Source organism: Amblyomma maculatum, chromosome 6, assembly GCF_055883805.1.
Source record: "Amblyomma maculatum isolate TAMU_Amacu chromosome 6, ASM5588380v1, whole genome shotgun sequence".
NCBI lineage: Eukaryota > Metazoa > Arthropoda > Arachnida > Ixodida > Ixodidae > Amblyomma > Amblyomma maculatum.
In genome coordinates, this window is record NC_139349.1 from 34599819 (window position 1) to 34621903 (window position 22085).

General features: G+C 43.6%; 1 protein-coding gene across 1 annotated transcript; it reads left to right on the forward strand.

The window, feature by feature from the left end:
- Window positions 1–218: 218 nt before the first annotated feature.
- On the forward strand, window positions 219–11984 carry LOC146185478 (uncharacterized). The gene is made up of 6 exons (XM_084607833.1): window positions 219–324; window positions 3109–3459; window positions 6478–6792; window positions 8222–8473; window positions 10087–10226; window positions 11877–11984. The coding sequence occupies exons 1-6, from the start codon at window positions 219–221 to the stop codon at window positions 11982–11984; spliced, it is 1272 nt and encodes a 423-aa protein (XP_084463959.1).
- The last annotated feature ends 10101 nt before the right edge of the window (window positions 11985–22085 follow it).

The window sequence follows — 22085 nt, forward strand, 5'->3', positions numbered from 1 at the left end:
AGAAGCGCCGAGCACCGCGGTGAGCTCGCCGCGTTCTCACTCGGCGTCGATAGCTGGCAGCGAGCGGGCGAGCTGCTCGAGGGCCCACGTATTGATGCCTCTCCACGCCGCGCTTGGAGTTCCGACCGAGGCAGTAAAGCGACGAAAGGAATAAGCTCGTCGTGCCGGAGTTGCAGTGGATCGGAGGCTGCTCCGTCCATGGAGGAAAAGTGTCGGACATGGAGTTGTGTGTCGGAAGCACTGCCTGCGCTACGAGTGACCAACGGGGACGACGGCAGCGTCGCTGTGCCACGCTATTCTTGCTTCTTGTCTCTGCGTTGTCAGGTGGGGCAACCGCAGCAAATACGTTGGCGCGGTCACGCGTTCGTCATTAGAGCCGGGTCACGCCACTGGCCGAGAGACACTAAGGGTGGGTGCGCCGGAGCTCGCGTACACGGCAATGCCTACAGCGTTTTCAAGCTCCCGAGAATAGTTATTGTTAGTTACATGAACGCTGGCATGCAGTTTTTTTACATATATAGTGCGCTCGGCAATGGGGCGTAGCCTGCAACTTCCAGGCTGACCTTATGTAATCCGTAAATTAAACGGTGTTTGTGCTTATTTAGAGCCCTCTGCTAATATTATCCTCCTGTTTGCTTGTGTTAAAAAACAGCGTCATAAAATAGCTGTTCAGATTGCATGCTTCGCATTTTGTTTAATGAGGAAATTTTTATGGCATAATAAGGTTCCAATTATTATCATCTGCGAACTGAGGCGTACCCCATTTACCCTTGCTCAGTTCTTCAACTTTCTATATGTTTGATTTGGTAGTGTTTCCCTGAAATGATCGTAATTATGAATTGAAAAGGGCATTAAGTAAAAACTTTCTGTTAACAAGTGGGATTGTGTGACGGCTTTTGTTTAAAATACTTACACTCATCGTTAGATTTATCGACAGGTACCTATATAGGCGTTCCAAGATATGTGCTTAGAAAAAAACACGCCGATCGTTTTCAATCACGTTTATAGCCCTGATATATAAAGACCAAATGTAATGTTTGGGAGTGCTACAGGTAGGAGTTCAGGTGCACGAAAACCAATGAGCTTTGTTTTAGATTGATTTAGTGTTAAGCTGTTTCTTCAGCACTATGGGTGCAAATGTTGAGAAGTAGCGTCTATTCATTGATAGAAAAGTCACATAAAAGCTGCAGAACGAATTAAGACTGCATGTCTTGAAAAGAGTACTAGCGGCAGTAACAAAATGTTTCCGTTTGTCGGCGCAAAAATATATAAAGGGAACAACGCGTTGAAGCAGCATTCTTTCTCGCATAACAAATCTTGACAGCGCGGTCATTTTACTGCAAACTAAAAGTGGCCATTTTTTGCCACACACCGCTATAACAAGAATTCTCCAGGTGTAAACTCGTTTTTTTCTTACATTTTGAGTTTGTGCTATATGTAGCAACAACCTAGTCAGTTTAGGAGCGGTTAATATTTATTTCTACTGACAAATAAAACGAAATACAAAAGAACTTTGCTTTTATCTTTGAGCTTCGAAATTCGTAAACAATTTGGATGGGAACAAAAATAACAGGCTCTTCTGCCCTCACTCTTTATTTCCTGCTGACTGGGAAATGATTGGACGCATGGTTGTCTGACGTAACGTGACCACATAACATGGCTGATTTGGCAGGAGGTGTCAGTTGGGGCATCTCCTTACAGATGGGAGGGTGTGATCAGAAGAAGCCTTCCATGAGCCTTGCATTTTGAGCCCGAGAAACCACCCCTAGGTACGCAGCCACGTTTTACTTAATATCTATATCGAGTGGCCACTCACTCAACTGTATGGTAAAGAGTATGCTCAAATATAACGGGAAAGCAAATTTAGGGATTAGTAATTAGGCGGGTTGCAAATTCTATGTACGAGATAGAAAATCACAAGGAAGTCGTAGACGGGAGGTTAAACATTCTCTGAATGCCGTGAAAACTGTTTCTGAAAAGGGTTTCTTTCGGCCTGACGAATTACGTGCATGTCGAAGGTAACGAAACAAACGTAACTTAATATATGGAAGAAGTGAATAGCATATATGACGTGACGTTTCAGATTTTCGAGTACAGACATAGGCGCGCATACGCTTCCAAGCGCATGATATACCCGCTACAACCATTATAACAGGCTGAAAGGACCTTTCCAAAGAAAGGGCTTGAAAATAACTTAAATTAGCGACAGCACGCCTCGTTATGAGAAGAAATGGAGATGGGTAACCTTAATAGGCCTATAGCGAGCTACCTAAATCCAGAAATGAAACAGGAATAATTGAAATCAAAGCAGGAACATTTGGATGACATTTAAGCTGTCTTTGGATGACATGAGAGCGTAAACGGCTTTCTCTGGCAAGCCTCGTTCACGTGCAGACACTTTACGTGTTGCGTATTCATCCCTCAATTTGTCATCCTATAGTCTCACCGATACTCAATATAATATAGTAGCTGCTACATTGTGCGAAAGGCTATACCTGACATAGATATATAAGATATAATTACACTGCCAGCGTGGTCTTGAGTGTGTTTCGAGATCTAAGAGTGCCGATGCGTTCGGTTCCTACCTCGCCCTCTCATCTCAAACAAGCTACACGAGTTGGCCGGTCTTCCCAACACGCCATGGCATGGAGTTCCGTGACGTCACATAACCCTCTGCTCATTCAGTGTCGCGCCACGTCACCTGCCAAATATCAGCTGTCAGAGTTGTGCTCTTTATGTGTAGCTCACTGCGCCAACGACGACACCAAATTTTCTGGTAACCGCGCCTTCAATGCCCCGGCGCTGAAACGTTAACTTCGGCGTTAGTATAAATGGCCGAACAGACAACTGATGGTCTCTTGGAGAACCACAGTTGACTGAAAGGAGGAAAAAAAGAAGCACAGCCAAGAGAAATGGGACAGTCGTTACTGAGCTTCAGAAGAGACGAGGCGGTTCAGGAATGTTCTGGGGTAAGATACCGGTGGCCAGCGTCGAGGACGGGACAAATGGTTATCCTGGATGCGCCTTTGCCCTGCAGTCCACCTGAACCACCTGCTGTTAATGATGACTGTCACAGATTGTGATGACGATAATGACTATTATGTGCAGGCGTGCTGGGCGTTGTGGTCACCCAAGTGCGCCTCCTGTCGGACAGCAACAAGACGCAGTACGTGCTGCAGGGCGAGGGGGCCACGCTACTCTGCTTTTTCCTGCTGTCGCCCGATGAGGACCTCCGCCGCGTGCTGTGGTTCAAGGACGGTGCCGAGGTGTACGTGTGGCGCAAGGGGCGTCGGCCCCTGGCTCGAAACTTGTTCAACAAGCGCGTGGACTTGAGCAACCGATCACCCTCCTTCATCAACATCCTCAGCGCACACATGTCCATGCAGGGGAACTACACTTGCAGAGTGGAGACTGACGCCGGTTCCTCCGAAAACGACTTCTTCCTAACCGTCATTGTCGGTAGGTGAATGCGTGCTGGGTCTCTGTGCTTCGGCTAAAGCGTTACTTCGCCATCTATGGGACGGGAACATTGTAAAAGAAAATGCCTTGTTATTGCACGGGAATCGAAACAGCTTTTCATTGTTGCGTAGTCTATTTGACCACTCGATGTGCCGGTAGCTGCTGTATTATGGCTTCGAACTGCATTGTTAAGATCAGCTAAGCATCCCGGACGCAGTACGTGACCCACATAGATTGAAATACTGCTGACTTGTCCGAGATGGTCATTCAGTGACAGCAGATCCTACGCCTATGTTGTTTGGAACACTACCATACATACGCCACGTCTGAAATCCAATGGTTGGTTGGCTAGCTTTAAAAATGACTCTACACGTACAAAACGGACAAGGAATTGAAAATAAGGTCATACGTCGGTTATGTGCTGTCCAGGCCTCCCTCTGTTTCCTAGCCCGTTTTTTTTTTTTTTTTTTTTTTGCTTTATTCATGCGTTGCATGTTCCAGCGAAATTCTCCCGTATCAGTCCAGCCGTGCATACACCCATCCATGTAAATGCGAGCACTTAGAAGTCTAGTTTCTGCAGACCTTTCATACTGGGTGTCACGTCCATTTAAGCTTATTCCTTCCGTCTTTGGAATAAACCTTCTCGTAAAGTTTCATATTTTTGTATTGTTTTGCATGAGAAAGCTGAATACGTGTTTAGAATAACGTACCCTAACTCAAAATAAATAAATAAAGTAGCTATATACCTGGGGCCTCAGCGAAACAAGAGCAAGCTTATCTTTTAAGAGAGAGCGTTGAAGTTCAGTGAAGTGAAGTGAGCAATAAAATAGGAGGTAGAGTAGCTAGATAACGTACGCGGAAGCTTACTTGGAAAGCGAAACATTTCAATTAAGAACAGCCAAAGGCATGAAAACATATAATTTGGCAGATAAAGCTGAATGGGCTTAACGGTCAAAGCTGACAAATAAGCTTAAGGAAAATGACACAACAAAGTATCACGTGGAGAGCATTTACCGAGCTCTGAAATAAGAGGCAGCCTAAACATTCTCATGAAGAGAGAGATCACCGAGAAAAATTTAACGTTCTGTCGGACGCAAACGTGGTATAGAGAAAATATCGGCGGTAAGGCGAGGCATTTAGTAACAGCGCATGCCGGTTCACCTACGTGCCAGCCGTACTGATTCGCCAGATGGACGCGAACCAGGATCCGCAAGGAGCCGGCAGGCGGGAGCCGTTAATGCGTTCGGTTCTACCATTAAAGCGGTAGTTTATATGTCCCTTCCGATTTTCGAGTCTGGATGAACCTTCTTGATAATTAAGATGAAGATAGCATTTTTGCAAGATTCAGGCACGCTCAACTTCTTGAAGCAGTGTGCCAATAAAGCGAGAAACCTCTTTTGCACAATGCCTATATCATTATTCAACAAATGCGCCGTTACGTGACCGCTACCTAATGATTTTACACTTTCCATTTCATGTGATGATTTCTCTTGCTTAAAGAACAGGGCTTTCAATTCTTCAAACCTGTGGTTTTACCATAGCATCCTTATTGTTTCAGCTACTGAAAAAATCCTATCGGCGCAGAATTGGGTAGCTTTTCCTGGTGTACTTTATCTCTATTGGAACAAGCATTACCCTTCTTGTATTTAAATCCTAGAATCTGTTGGAGCGAGACTTGGGCTTGCTGGACTTGCTCTGTGTATTCACGCATGCGCTCATGCTTTCGAACTCGCTCCTCATAGGCGGTTCGCTTTTTCGCGCCCGTTACACTGGAAGTTTGGCCGCATGGCCGCTGGCCTTTTGCGTTTCGTACGCCGAGCGAATTTGCATGCTAAAAAAAATGTTCATTCGCTCCAGGCGGGAAGACCGTAGTGCGAGGAGCAAAACCGGTATACTTGGAGGGCGTATTATAAGGAAGAACACTGGTATACAACCACCAGAGGACGGCAATGTATGAAAAACCGGCATCACAACGCCGCTCTGGCCGCGACTGGTGTAGATACAGCTCATGGAGGGACCATTTCTATCGTAAGGCATGTGAGTTCGTCACTGCCTTGTAATGTTCTTTTGTCTAGCTAAATGGGCGAATTTTGCCGCAGCTGCTCTGCCATTAAAGGCGCGATGCAATAACGTTATTTTCCGTCTGCGGATGCTCTCAAGGATCCTCGTTGAAGAATTCACATTACTGCTTGCCTAATTCCTAGACTATTAAATTGTAACTCTGGTATCCCTCACGTATTCTATTGAGTGCTATCATAAGCTAAATAATTATGCGGAATACAACTAGATCCCTAAAAAGCCTCACATTAACCACGTCGCATCAACGTTCCAGTGTGGCCTAGAAGTAACGTGTCTTCCTCATCTCCTAAGGTGATAGAGGCTTTGATTCCGATCTGAGTTTCAAATTTCAAAGCAAACGCACGTGTTGGCAGACCCTACCGTGTCATGTGCTCGCGTTCCGCTGCTTAGCCCGCCAATCAATGAGTGCCCGGCCATGTCACCTGTCAACTAAGACCTGTCAAAGCCATGCTCGTGATTGTTTTCTCAGAACGGCGACAAAGCTGGATTTTTTGCGCAGCAGGACCTTTGACGTCATCGCAAATATATATTACCGAGTGTATGGCATGTACGTACAGTCTTTGTCAAAAGTGTAGAGCCCAGGGAGCCACTTCTGAGCCACTTCGTGTAGCTTGTAAGGCATTCCCAGAGTTTCGAATCTATTGATTGTAGGAAGATTTTTTGTCCTACCTTCTGCAATGGAAAGGACCTCCACTAATGCAAAAACAGCGCCACTACGCGGCTCAGAAGCAGACTCCCTGGACTCTGCACTTTTGCAAAGGCTGTATGTTTCAGTGTTGACCAGAACAGCCTCAATTAAGTTTCAATATCCGGGAAGCACGATATCGGACCAATGCAAATCGCACGGGCAACACATTAGTGTAATACTATATTTTCTGCTGCGAAAAAAGCGTACCATAAAACTTCTGAAACGTTCCCCCCTCTGCCCTTGTAATGCAGACTCGTGCAAGGAAGGCAGCTGGACGACCTTCTCAGACCGCGTGTCGTGCACAGAGGCTGTGGAACTGGACTGCCGAGGCATGTTCCCCAAGCCTTCGCCAGCGTGCGGCGTGTACAATGACCAAACCGGCGTATACCTGAACACCATGCCCTTCGACAGTGTTCGGGCAGGGACCAACTCTACGTACGAGGTGCGGCTCCAGCGCGTCTTCCAAGTGCGCGACTGGCTGTCTTACCGAAACCTGACCTTCCGCTGCCACGTCATCGTCTTGGGGACTGACTGGCGCTCCGGCATCTCCCACAAACTCTTTGGAGGTGAGTGGTGCCCTCTGGCGGTGGGAGTTGTTGCCTTTTCTTACAAAGACCGAGCATGCCGCAGAGGAGAAATTGTCGTTCGCGTCATCCCTGGTGTATGTAGTATGTTCGCATGGTGGAGCGCTGTCATCTTTGGCTGCAAGCCAGTTTCAAAGGTAGAAAGACCTAGTTTCTTTTTTTTTTTTTTGAATAGCGCATAAAATATATCTAGGCCGAGCACAGTGTACTACGGTGGATTGATAATGCAATGGAAAAAAAATTTAACTTACTTCTGTAGCTTGGGAGAAAAGACGAAGGTAGCCTTTCTACCATATCATTATGTAAGGATGCACCTATATCAAGAGCGCCAATGGCATGGACACGAGAGGACACAAAATCAGCCTGTTCTACTTTCTTTATGAATAGCTTTGCTATAGCTCTACCTTATTGCCAAGATCCTTAAGTGGTAGCCGTGAAATTCAGCTTACCACAGAATCGCTAGTGAATTAGAATGCGTTTGCCTCAGAAGCGCTGTGTAGAATCAACTAAAAATCAAGTAAAAATGTAGTACCAGGCTCAAGAAAACTTATATACTTTCTTTTGTTTCTACCGCAAGTGTATTAATAAAGCAATAACTTAAAAAAATCAATGCACTAATAAATAACTAAATCAAGCATTAATTTAAACATCAATTTAGGTTTTGAAAATCGCAATAAGACCTCAGCGAATACTTACTAACTTCACCGAGTTCTCCGCTTTTCCAGTATGACAACACGCAGAAATTGCTGTCATCATTCTTTTATTCCTGCACGAAGAATGCAGAAAGTAAATTGAAAGATCCCAGGAAGCAGCGCCAGTAATGCAGAAGCAGAAAACGAAAACAGCACCATGCTTTATCGAAGAACAAACAAATTGAGAAATGTGACCAACAAGGTATGAATAGAAAACTTTGCTTTGAAAATTAGTTGAATCATATAAACCTGCTTTTATGGCAGCCCACAACATGTGAAATATCAGTCACACAGCAAAGTCACAATGGAAGAGTAAAAAAAAAATTGTTTTCACGTAATATTGACAAATGTTCGGTCATACCAAATTTCTGTATTTCTGGACTGCAGATACGAAATACAAACTTTTTTCGAGAAGGTATATGTAACTGTGACCTGTTTTTTTTTCTTCTGCGGCTTGAGCTATATTCCTAATATACGCATCCTTTCATTTAAAATATCCCCTCCCCCTTCCCACCCCCCCCCCCCCCTGCACAGGTTCAAAACAACTTCATAATACTCAAGTATATACAACGATAATAGGTGCTAATCTGCCCTTATTTCGATTGAAAGGCTTTTCAATAACGCAATGACATTAGTTTTTATACTAACGAACCATGAGAAGTTGCATCAGTAGAACATGTTCGAATGGTGTCACGTATAGCTGAAGCTTCGGCGCGCAGATGCCGGGTGCTCACCGGAGCCTCCAGATATCGTCAACGGCTACTACAATGTGAGCGGTGAGGAGACCTGCTGGCGCACACCGGCCGACGGATCTGTGGCGCGCTACCACTGCCTCGAAGGCTACCAACTACGAGGACCACGGGAGCTGGTGTGCCGTAGTGGCTCCTGGGTGGCGCCGCCTCCGCTAGTTACGTATTCCAGGAGGAGACCGGTCGCCCCAGCCACGACAACATTCAAAGCCATTATCTGCGGTGAGCACACGAGTCCCCAAAAATAATAAAATAAATATAAAAAATAATAAAAGGAATACAGAATAAATCGACAACTCAAAAGACAGCAAAAATGTGAGAGTTAAAAAACACATGCCATGAGGATGTTTTATTACCGTGTTTTCAGTAGCGTAGAGAAGCTAGGCCAATGTATGCTTATATTTGTTGTTGTTTAAAAAAATAAAGTCTGTACTAGCTGAAGTAAAATTTCGTAATAACGGGCTTCGGGAATATGATCTGCTTTTCTTTCAGAAATGAACCGACATGCTCAATTAAAATGGAATCGTTTGCTCATTTGCGTCATGACAATATTCCCATTACTTCTGCCTGTCTACCTGACACCGAATTCGGCGAAATAACCGCAAGCAAGGAAACAAACTTCCAGATTCTCAGATGATAGCGTGCAGGGATGATAAGGTGAGAGACAGACTTTGTTTGCTTCCTTTTTCCTCAATTTCAGAGTGCGCAGTGACATAACATGGCTTTTAAGAAATGCGTGACAAGGGTCAGAGTTCTAGACTCTTGAGAATATATAATTATATAACAATAAAAATCTAATCAAATAACGTAACACCGGTGTGCGTCCAGCATCTGCTGTCACTAGCAGGCGAAATAAATAGTGGAGCTTTAAGTAGGGCTATAAATATAGTGATACGTGCGAAAGCTCAATTGTTCATAGTAGTGCCATGTTTAACAAGGATACAAACGGTTTGATGGTTTCAGTTAAGGAGGCACTCAAGTTTCGCCTTAGAAGTAAACACAATAGCGCCTTTAACACAGCCTTTTGGGGAAAGGAAGGTGCCATGTCTGTCTCACTTTTGAACGGACATGACCTACACTTAACTAGGTCAAGGTGAAACCGCATTTTCATTTCGCTATATTTTCTTATATTTTTTGCGCCTCATGACTTTTAGGAAAGAAAGGCGCAGTTAAACCTAATTTGGATTATGTCACTCGTAACCAGTGAGGCGAAATCGGAAGTTGTACTATGTGTAGTACAGCGTTTCTACACATGTTTCTAAACATGTTTCTACTCAACTCCGCATACCGCGTTGGAATATAGCCAGAATAAATACCACGTGTATGAAATGTCGTGGGGAATCTCCGAAAGCGGAACAGGTTACCATTGAACTATGTCGCCAGAGTACCGGCAGGTGCATGGATCTCAGCAATGCGCCTCACAAGTGAGCCGCAATGAAGGAGGGAAAGAAGCGGGCCGAGAGAGCTCTAGAGTTTAACGCCATCGCATGCTTACCCCATAATTTAAGCAAATGTTAGCAAAATTGATTTTGTTGTAATGCTTACACAGTCCAGAATGCTACGAGGTCTACTAGGACCGCCTAGGATCATGCTGTTCTGAACGCTGTGCACTAAGTCAAGGAAATAAATGCTATGTTCTTTGCAAATTACTCTAGCTGGTGCCACTAAATTTAAAAATTCGTGACAGAAAGACTCGTCTCGGTTCCGCAAAACCATTTTTGATATTTTTTTAATAATATAAATCGGAAATCCGTTTTTATATGTATAAGCGTTCTTTTTTCCATGTTCTCTGCTTCTAGGGACCAATAAATGAGCCATGACACCACTGTTTTCAGCTAGGCGAACAGAAGACTCGAATTTTGTACCAACAGGAGACATTTTCGGCTGCCTTTCACTCCTGATGGGATGTTGCAGGGACATCCTGGCAATTACGCCATGGATGGACGCGCTCAAGGCAGCTTACTACTCTGTTACGGTATGTATTTCGTCTCAATGTGCTGTTTGTGTCCAGAACTTCCTCTCTAATTGTATTATGTGATGAAAAAGAGAGGCAAAGCAAGGCAACGAACAACAGAAAAAACACATCACAAGTGCCAGAAGCTATTTTTTATCATGAAACAAAACCGACTACAAACTTTTCACCCTTGTCTAAATACATTGTTAGGTAAAGCTACTTCGAAACATCAGATGTTCTTCACGGCTCTGGATTGCCACCGTTATTATTTAGCATCTACATAACCGACCTCACAACTTACGTAAAAACAAAACTTAGACTTTTACGGACGATTGCGTCATTTCTAACGCCATTAATGCCCCTGAACACACCATTACGCTACAAAATGGCATCGCTACAATTGTACCATGACGGGAGCAATGGCACATGCTTCTTAACCTAAGCAAATGTCAACTCACCTCTAATATTAGCGCATACTATATCAATGCCATTCTCATTGTTTGAAACTCATCTTACAAGTATCTTGGTGACCACTTGACATCATCTTTATCATGGATTACTCACACTGAATCAATATGCTCGCAGGCTCCACGTAATTTTTGTTATTTGCGAAGAAACCTACAATCAGCGCCACCCCAAATTAAATAGCTTGCATTCCAGACCTATGGTAGCCCGTAATTAAAATACGCTTCATCCATCTCGCACTCTACACAAGCATATCTCGCTAATAGACTAGAAGCCATCAAAACCTTGTCACAAGATTTATCATGTCACAGTACTCACGTGAAACCGGCGTCACAGCAATACATGTACTGCTTTCCTCTCAAGTCTTCAATCACACCGTATAATACCACGTCCCTGCATCCTTCATTCTTATTTCTACCACCCTCATAACCGGCTCGCTCTCCTACAACCTACCTCAAGAAGGTCCCGTCGCCTTAACCACAGTCACCCGATAGCTGTGATTTTTGAGCGCACTTCAGCAATGAATAACTTTTTTCCGGATGCAATAACTCGATGGTATGCTTTACCGGATGATATTGCTTGATATGAAGATCGAGAAATTTTCTGAAACAAACTAACGAGCCATTTTCAATACCTTATCTGACATTGCCTACTAGTCTGCTCTTATATAGTTTGTCTCTGCTCGTTTCATTTTTTATTTCCTTCATTTTTTTCTTGAACTGGTATTGATATGCTGTTTTCCTCCAAATTTCTTACTCCCCCCCCCCCCCCCCTCGCTCTTTGTATAATAGTTTCGGGCCTTTAAAGCTTCAATATATGAAATGAAATTAAGTATGTAGATGCACCATAGCAAGCACCGATAAAAGGTTATAGGCTGGCATCTACTCCATGTACAATGCAAGATTTGCAGAAATGCACTGCGACAATGATATGTCGCACATCTGGTTAGTTAGCAACTAAGGCAGAAAGTAATGCAACTTCTCGCGGCAAAGAAAACAAAATTACTCGCTTCCTGCCACCCTTCATTCCCCTACAGCACTTCCCTTGTCCCCTAGCTAACAGAATAGCAGTTCTGCCACTCGTGAAAGAAAAATGGATTGGGCCTCTGTTCTATGAGCTCTCAATATTAACCCAGGTTTCTGCCTACGACAGCATTCTTAGCATTCTTGACTCTTTGCTGCATCTTTTTTTTTTCTTTTTTTTCAGGTTGTGCCTGGTCGTGGCGGCTGCGGAACGGCGAAATCGTCCGCTTTAGGCAATGTGGAGGATGAGGAGCATACATTCTCAAGGACGGACCTTCGTTCGGCTTTTTAACATTTTTCTGGGTGCCTGAATAAATGATGCGTAGAACATGATGGGAACGGCGGGGATGAAAAAATGATTACATCCCGTTGAATGATAAGACACTCGTAGACGCATATTCATCGCATATATATAGAAAATACCTTTTGTAACTTTAAGCACTTTTTGCGTTATTTTTTCCTGTGCATGGTGAAGTAATTTTGACCATTATTATGCCTCGTGCAGGGTATGTAATGATATGTAGGAGGCTTTTTAGGCCTCCCACGGGTTGCCACCATTGTTGTACAATCATACCTGATATATCTAAGACTGCGGCCACTGCTGCGCAAAGCTGAGTGGGCTCCGCGGCCTAGAACCCATCCTGCTCACACGTAGAATATGAGACGCGGCGATAATCTGGGAGGGCGTCTCTCTCTCCGTCTGTCGGCGGGGCTCAACTTTCATAGCGCGGGGATCCGTTGCTAATGCCAGCCGTTCGAACCCTCTTATCTGGAAGTGCCGCTGATCACCGTTTGAAGTCCACAAATGGGCGCGAGACTCAACGGTCCATGGCTCGCGGCCGGTGACGGCGGCTGGCAAGATGGTTAGCCGGCTAGCTCTGGTTAACTGGCGCCGGCCAGTAACGTTGGGTTAGATATCCGGCAAGCTGCGGCAATTCCGCAAGCCATTGCACTTTAGGCTGTCTTCGCATGGATCGGATGCACGGCACTGGTTTAACATAATGTCAGAGGAATGCGTGCTCTGACATAGCTATAGTTACCCGATCACAAACTCTTCCCCGATCCCGTACTTCCCGTTGGCCTTTTATTTTATATCATGATAAAGCATCATTCCAAGTTAGTGTAAAATTGTTGAACTTTCATCGAAACTGTGGGCTCAGATCTGCAGTTCAGCTCATCGATGACAAAACGTCCTGTCATTTGATCATCACTTTAAGTTACCGATGAAATATTCACGCTTCATATTATTTTAGTTTTTCTTCTGTGAGAATCCAAACTTTAGAATTTAACGTGATATATTATTTTGTGCCAAGAAAACTACAATGTTTTTTTAAAAAAATAACAACCATTATTTTGTGTCCACTCATTTGAACATCACGTCAAACAATTTGTTGAGAAGACAAAATGTCATGCTCTCTCGATTGTTGCTCTTATTAAACGTCCATATGTTGGCTATTTATTCTCATGTATTATAAAAATTAGAAATGTTAGAAAGTGGAAAACATACATTTGATATTTTTCGGATCAAATTGGCAGCCACGCATCTTATTTTAATTAACTTATCAAATTGTGAGCACTGTATGGCGCTTCATCTTTCAGATGGATGCACGCGCTGCTTCATCTTCATCGTTCTCTCTTGTAGATACCCATCATCAGAGCTGGGTATGGTTCGCTTCGGTTTGCGACCAGGGCTTCAGGTCCCCAATAAACCTGGTAGGCCAAGTCCGTCCTTACATTATAAGATTATTGGCTAATTTCACTGATTACCTTTATTCAATTACTTCAGTCTGGTGTTTTGACTTAATGTGAGAAGCTGGGCGAGTTGGTAAGTATTTATGTTAAACGAGCACAAAAAGACGAACATGGCAGAAACGACAACACGACACAAGCGCTCAAGCCACAGAGAAAATACCATATCAGTTTACGAAAGCAAAGCAAGTCACTCTCTCTAGATTTGCAGGCCGCAAAGGCATCTGTCGATTTTTTTTTTATATTCCGGGAAAAGATTACTGCTCACGTGCGCAAACAACCCAGTCCAAGCTCAACTTTCCTTCATGACCTGTTGCAGGGACTTACTGCACGAAATCAGATATGCCTGCTGTGCTGTTCATGTGATGCAATTTCTTTCACTCCACAGCTCTCCAAATGAATGACCATGTATTTAACGACGACGGCACCGCAGGCGCAGCATCACATCATCACCGGGCGCCGTGTCTATACTGAGATTCCTGAGCCCGTCATGCGCTCACTCAGTTTGTGCCGAAAACAGCACCAGAATACTTGACACTGCAGAGCTTTAGAGAACATTATTCGTCCTTTTAAAAATTCATGTAACATCGTCTTCTCCATGGATCTGAATTCCATGATAACATTACGAACCTGAATGCCGTAATAAAAATGTATTTGATCATATTAGGTTACTGTAACGAAATATTTGAGGTTATATTTATAGGAACTGAACTCCGTGAACTAATGGGGAACCGAAAAGAGTCAGCCGTCGCAGCTGACCACCCCTTCCTGAAAAGTATTCTTTGAGCTCCACCCTTAAAAAATTTTCGACAATTCGCTGGAAACTCTGTATATAGGCCGTATAGTTTGCAAACAAGTGTCGAGTCTGTGTCTTTCTTGAAAGGCATCTGGAGGCACACAAATATTTGAAGTAAGGACTAATGCAAGTTTTCTGGCTGCTTCATATTATGTTGCAAGTTTTCGTTGATCCATTCAAATATTTTGTTATCTTAGATTTAAACCTTAAATTCGGTAGAAAAGGAAATGAAAGCAGTCGTGACGGAGTTAACTATGCCTTCAAAATTCAGCACGTCGCTCATTTCTAGCAGCTTGAAAGGCTCGAGAAAGTTAAACGCTGAAAATGAGATTCCAGTGAGATATAATGCCCAGGCATACTTTCTTGAATATCAGCATACTCATTCCGTGTTAATTATTGCGTCTGAATACTCAGGCGATTAATAAATATCATGATGTAGGAAAGAACTCAATACAGAACGCTAAAAATGATCTTTCTCCCTGCTCTGTGAGTACTCGGTGTAATTATTTCCTAATTAATTGCGACGTGCACTTATCTAAGCGGTCAGTTTGCACCGCAAGAAATAGATTCTCTAACGGTAACCATTCGTCTTCCTCGCACCGTTAGCACGCGGACAAAGTGCTCTGGCTAGATATCATTTCTTATGGTAATCGGCCCAGAGACTATAAACCTCGTATATGTGGTAATTTATGACGTCTACCTTACAGCCTAGTTGCAGCCGCTTATCTCGAAGTTATGGATTCTCTACGACAGAGCACCTTAGGTTTTTTATTCGCCGCATACTATTCGTACGCTTCTATCGATGAATCTCTCCGGAATGCAGGCGCCTTACTCATCTACGCTATCCTCATATGTTTGAAGAAAGGTTCATTTAGCTGTGCTGATTGTTCAGATAGGTACCATTAATTTATTTCGTTTCTTTGCTTTTGATTCCGATCTTATTCCGAGCAAAATAAATTGTTAAAGCAACTATTTGACCTGACTTTATACCGTTGACTGCAAAGCTTCGTGCAGGCGTTTTTCCAACTACCATCAACATATACCAGCAGTGTGTGGTAAGACACACCATTCTAAATAAATGTACCATTTATATACCTTAGATTATTACCTTAAAATTAACGAATTGAGTCAAATGCGCACGAAGCTTGCAATTGCTGGTGGTTCTCTTACCAAATGGTTACGTCCCACACCCGTTAAACTATTCGCTGACTAAGAATCACTCGAAAACTTAACCCCATCGTTGCTAGCTCCATTTATAATTATTTAGCACGCCGATTAGAGGATAAAATTTGTGACAGCGTGCATGTAAACGCTCGCAGGAAGAATAGCATTTCCTAGCTGAACAGAAACATGAAGGAGGTAATTTTCTTGCTCTCAATACATGACTGCATATGCGCGCTCGTATGTGTGCTTGCAAATAACGAAAAAGTGTGCTAGGTTCGTTGAAACTGTAACACTGGCACACAAACTCTCTGACAGTGTAGTACTGAGTATTGAGGATAAAGTGGATTGGCCCCTACAGGCTGTATCCCAGATGTGGAATACCAGTGCACAGCTAGCGCACGCTATTTCATCACCACCTTTCATTCCCTAGTTATAAAACTACAGCTACAAGCTATACAGCTTGCAGCTGCACAGCTTTTCTTTGTAGCCATTAGGCTGCACCTGTGTACATGTCAAGGAGTAATTAATTCCTTATTACGAATCTACTCCTCCTTCGGACATTCCCTTAAGCAATCGGTGATCGAACACGAAAGGTTCAATGATGAATGTCGTGCACTAGGCAGCGCTTTATAAAACCAGCGCCGATGTTTCGAACTATCTACAAATCATCTCTTCTAAAGTGAAATAATCTCCTGAGAGTGTCAATGCCATCGCGCACTTTGACTTTACCCGTTGCAAGATGGTTTCTATTTGTTTATACTGGGTGAACTCTTTCTGCTGTGTTGGCGCAAGGCCGAAATGGGTTATTTATAGAATACTTTATTTCCGCTGGCGGCCAGTTTCTTCTGCTGCTGGTAAGGTTCTGCGAAACCTCTTTTTACGATCTCGGTGATATTCTAGAATTCAAACCTATATTCTCGTCAGACCGCGCATATATCATGATGCGTATATCGGTTATTCTTGTGGCATAAATAAGTGCAGTGTCACCTAGCTGGCACATTGTAAAGGGCGCGTTTCACACCTTTCTCTTCCATTTGGTGTAATTTTGCAGGTGTTAACTGGACAGAGAGGGAGTTGGTGAGCGACGTGCAGAGTAGCGGCAATTCCTTGAGGGGTGTTTCCATTCAAGATGAACCAGTAAGCCTAAACATTTTCACACTTTATTTATATATGCTACTCAAACGTTTTAGCAAATGGCTTAAAAAGACCAAAGATGCTGAAAAGATCCCCACATTTTTTTGCCTCATTACTGTACTAAAAGATTTGGAGAAAACATGCGAAGCTCGTGCTTAAAAGTGTGCATGTGGTCGCAGTATCAACTTTAGTACATATGCACGTTTATATTCGTACGTTTTTTCGATGACCCACTGCCTCTCAGCACCTTTATCATTCCCTGCTACAGAAATGAGCCCTCGAAAAGACGCTAAAGATGATTTTTGAGCTGTACAAAAACATGAGTTGTCAGACTCGGAATTGTTTCTTGGTGGAGTGAATAACACAAGGCTTATCATTCCAAGCGTTCCAAATGAGGGCGGAGACGATGTTAAAAATAAGCTTAACTTAAAAATAACATCTTAGAGGCCACACTCGTTGACCTTTGTTTCTGCTGCTGATTTTCTTTGAAATTGAGACAGAAGTTGTTTAGAAGCAAGAAAACAGCTTCTATGAAATCAAATGAGTCCATTTAATAGTAATTGATTCACGGGAAAGGAAGGCGCAGTATCTGTCACACTTGCTTTGTAGACACCCTCACGCGCCTTAAAGGGAGGAAGTAAGGTGGCAGGAAAAGTGTAAAGAGAGAAAGAGGAGCCGACGTTAAGGGCTACGGAGTAATTGCGACCACCTGGGGATATTTAACATGTGCTGATATTGCACAGTACACGGACGCCTACATCGCACAGACCAAGGAATGAGTTCATTACCACGGAAGCTTTTGTTCTGGGTCAATTTAACGCGCCACTTTCTTCAGTCCGTACATGGACTGATATTTCAGTATCTGGTGCCGGGCAAATGCAGCACTTCATATGACATGATGGCAATCCCTTGCCATCAGAACTCGCGCGGTATATGCGGAAATGATCAGCCTACTCAAGAGACATATTTCGTGATGAGCTGCTTGGGATATCGGCGAATTCATGTGTACGTTCAGCAAGGAAATGAGCATTGAACATGATCTAACGGGGAGGTAGGGAGCTATTGAAAAACTTTAATTCTGACGCTGCCTGTGACGTCAATGCAAACAAATTCGAAGTCCTCGTTAAGCTAACCAGCAGGTACCAGGTTCCACGTGATATCTGCTGTATCACCAGAGGTTGCACATCCGCCACATGGTGAACACACTTAAGGGCAGGGTCCACATAGCATGAATACCTAAGAAGTTTAAATATTAAACAGCCTTCGCTATTACTCAGTGGTACGGCACCAAAACCAAAATTAGGAGGTCGTGGGTTTGGATTCGACCGGCAGCATGTGCTTATTTTTTCTTCTTTTCCTTACCAGTGACCTCCACAATCACCAGAACCAACACAATCCCCCATGCTTCCTTTGTGTCTAAGGCTGTTGGTTCATTCCTTATGCGAAGCTAGGTTACAAAACATCAAAGTTTAAACTTTCTGAATCTATGACGACAGTAATATAGGCTAGTTTTTCATAACGCTCAGATGCGTCCAAGACAATTTGCAAAATCTGATTTTGTATATTTTTTTCTCTTCAATCTCAGCTCAAGTAATACTTTATATTACTAGTAGCATTACCCCATAAAATGTTACTCCTTCTTCTACGTTTGTGAACAAAGCCGGTTGCCTGCGCAGAAAAAAAACATCGCCGTGTACTTTTGGAATGGCAGAGTGCCGAGTCAAACTCATTTCCTTTCTAAATACGCTGACACGATTTCCAAAAACTCGCGCTTTGACGACGAGAACTCTTGACGCTGCAGCTTTACTGATGGGGGCCAAACCCAAGCAGAAGTTAACGTGGCCTCGCAAAGCTACTTTTCTCTGAACGGGTAATCGAGCTAAGCCGTTCGATATGGGACGGCTACGTGCTCTTGCAAACCGGTTTGGACCGTTCGATAGCATATGCAAATGATCCTTATTTCCAGATGGCGGTGCTACAACTACATTTGTGATCCATATATGTCTAGCATGAATACGCTTTGTGATCCATATGTCATGCATGAATGCGCTTTTTGGGAAGGCTCAAATATAGTTTTCTTTTATCGGCTGAGAGTAACACAGTACAGTTGCCCCTGCCCTGCGCTCAGCGTAACGGTCGCTTTTGATAGTGTATATAAAACCAGGCAGCCAAACATCGCAGTGCCGACACTCTGCTTTAACCCTCTTGTTAAAATACTTCCGAGACCTCAGTTACGCACTGGTTTTAGTCTGCCACAATTCATTGGCTCTACCTTCCAAGAAAAGCAGCGAAATAGTGGATAAAAGTGGTGCTTTCTATAAGAGTAATGCAGTCGAAGGTTAGTTATTGATTGCTCCAAGCTAAGACGTAAGCACAGACATAAGGCGAAGCCCCGCCTAAGTCTTACTTGAAACACTAAGTTCCAGTCAAAGGAATGATAGTACACTTTTGCCTCTCTCTTCAAATCAACTCAGTTGGCTCATTTAAGTGCTCATGCGGCCATAAAGCGTCGTCATGGTGCCAAAAAATTCCATTTTAAAGGACCAAAATGCACGGGATGGTTGGTTATATACATAAAGAAGCCAGCAGTCGGCGAGGTCCGGAAATGTGTAGGGGAGTTTTTTTTTTTATCTTTTTCTATTGACCTGAAATAGTACCGTATTCATTTTAGGGAGACAGATAATTGACTACAAAGTAGAAGGAATAGACGCCCATATTTTCAAAACATGGTGGCGGATGGCCGCCTGCCCCCTCTGTACTGGGGGAAGTTAATTTTTGTGACGTAGAATGACATCGCGTTTACGCATTTTGTTGTCACTAATTAAAAAGTGACATTTGTTTCTGGATCCACCCTGCTGTATTTACGAGACCGTCGTTTTGAAGGGAGCCTTTCAGCGCTCAGATTTTTTTCCATTCAGTTGTCCACAAATCCTTCTGTTGTGTGCGGTTGACAATCAAACCAATATCACTGCCTAAGAAGAGTGCTCAGGAAAAAAGCAAACATGCACCTTCATCCAGCTTACGTGTCAAAGTCCAGCAAGCAATATGTAGTGCGACAACCCCGGTAGAGTCTTCGCTGTGGCAAGGTTCATCGGTAGTTCGCATGCCGAAAACTTTGCAAGCGGCACATTTTGGGACAAGCGAGCTAACTTCGTACCATTCCCGGAAGCACCAGTGCAACGCGGAAAAAAGCGAGGTTTACACGGCTGCGTAAATTGTTTATAAATGACAATTTTTACACACAATAAAGCCGCCTGGCTACATGTACAGGCCAATAGGTGATTGGAAGAAATTCCGCGCGCACCAGAATAGCGTCATATCGGCCGTTTAGTCAGCTTCAATGCCTAGGAGCATTTTGCTAAAACATTGCTCTTTTTCGCATGGTGCCTTTCAGTAGTGCGAAAAGCTTGTATCTGGTTTTAATCGTGTCCTTTCTTGTACAATTCATTTACTTAATACACCGACAATCACCATCGCTGTATTCCATGAAGAGCGCTTCGTTGTTATTCTTTTTCATTACCTTACTATAAAATCTAGTTTGGTTTGGTTATAGGGATTAACTTCACAAAGCGATTTGGTTTTATAGGGCCGCCGTTGTGGGATGGTCGAGATAATTTCTTCAACCTGCGGTTTTTTTAATGCGAATTGACACCGCACAGAATGCTTGCACTATGCGCTCCAACGAGACGCGAAAGTTACGGAGTGGATGAAACTCATGTCCTCGTGTACAGCAGTCAAGCCCCCTAACCGCTGATATAGTGCGGCAGGGCAGTTATGACCTCCATTGCATATAGCCTTGCTCACTAATATTATAGGTGCGGTCTCGAAGTGAAGTGTGGAAACTCGAAGAGAAATGTTCAATTGGGTGGTTTACTAAAAGCATTGACAAAACCACTGATGATATGAAAAGATAATAAGGCGAGCATTTTTTAGTGCTAAACCAAAATACAAATTGTTTGTGCTCTAAACAGACCTTCTCCATTGCCAGGACTTGTCTGACATGGCCGCCACTTCCGTTTATGTAAGTCTAAAAATGTCAGGAGCTTTGAGCGCTGCGCTTAGGTGAGAAAGCGTTGGGAACATATCCAGCTATTCCCCATGCACGAAGACCGCCTCGAAAAACACCTTTTTCTTGTGCCGCTAAGAGATAAGCAGAGAAGGAAGGAATGGTGCCTTTACAGGAACAACAACAAATAAAAGTCCGACGGGAAGCGCGTAGGCGAGGAGGCGATGAATGCTGAGTGTAAACGCGAAACCAATATCTGCGTGCAATCAGGCGAAGTCCGAGTACGGCTCCTCCACTGTATTCTACCCGTTTCTACCAATGCTTTTTCTTCTCACTGAACAGCCAAAGCCGGAAGCGAAAGAGGCTCTTCGCAGAGGAGATTTCCTTTGCGAAATAGCTCTTATCTTGGTGTGCGCCTCAAGACAGCCATTCAGTCTAGCACACATGCAGGAACAACAGATATAAACGGCTAGAATGCTGAGCTTCGCTAGCGCTGCGAAATGAAGAAAGGTTCTCAAAAGACGCACGTACAAAGTTGAAAGGAAGTAGAGCACCGGGATACTGGCAAACAAGGCGCTGATAAATGACCGCGATAAGAAACAAAAGCACGCTCTACACTATCTTGCTGCTCCTTTCATGCTGCCGTTGAGACAAACGAAGTGTTTCACGAGGAAGAAGAACACTGCGCACTGCGTACAGACTCTATTACTATAATGAGTTTTGTCTTTCTGTAGATGCGTGGCTAGTAGCGTACGTTGCGAGCGCGTCTTTTCTGTGCCACAAAAGGGACAGCTGTAGCTTTCCTTCCCTAGCAGGTTGTCGAGCTTACAAACGTTGTTGGGGTTACAAATATATTACGAGCTTAATTTCCTGCTATTCTGGTTACTTTATGTTGTTTCATTTAACGCTTTGCTTGTATCACCTGTTTTTTATTATCCCTATTTTTTGCGGTGCAATATAGTTCGTTTTGCGATTCAATAATCATCAAAACGTTTGCGTCAGCTCCATACTTGGCTGAGGTTACGTTTCCCTAGGTTACGTTTCCCTATTTCTTTTCCGCAATGCACCAAATAAATGGGGCAATGGTTAGGGCTCTCGAGCTTTGTGGCCAAGGACGCAGAATCGAATCCCGATCACAGCGGCCACTTTTCGATAGAGGCCAAAAGCAAGGCGCTCGTTTGCTGTGCGATGTCAGTGAATTTTAAGAACCCCAATTGGTAAAAATTTCAGGAGGCCTAAATTATGGTGTCTCTCATAGCCTCAGTCGCTTTGGAACGTTAAACACCTAAATCAAACCAAACCGAACAATGGGCTAACTGCTCGAGAGGTTACTGGGGGAACAATATTAATGTTCACAAGCAATTCGCCCTCTGCATTCTCCCCATCTGTTCTCGAACCCATTCTGTTGCTTTGACCCCGTTATTTTTCTTCCTAATTTTATAGTGATTTGGCATAGCTCGTGAAGATTGAAATTGGCTACCTCTTTTGTCGCGAAGATTCGCCTTCATTTGGGGAAACATGTGTTGATATATTTATATTCCAAT

What these genes read in the sequence shown, in the direction of transcription:
- LOC146185478 (XM_084607833.1), top strand. Translation starts at nt 219, where the DNA reads ATGGAGTTGTGTGTCGGAAGCACTGCCTGCGCTACGAGTGACCAACGG. An exon ending in TCTTGTCTCTGCGTTGTCAG is followed by an intron (nt 325 to 3,108) that starts GTGGGGCAACCG and finishes TATTATGTGCAG; the next exon opens with GCGTGCTGGGCGTTGTGGTC. An exon ending in CTCCCACAAACTCTTTGGAG is followed by an intron (nt 6,793 to 8,221) that starts GTGAGTGGTGCC and finishes TTCGGCGCGCAG; the next exon opens with ATGCCGGGTGCTCACCGGAG.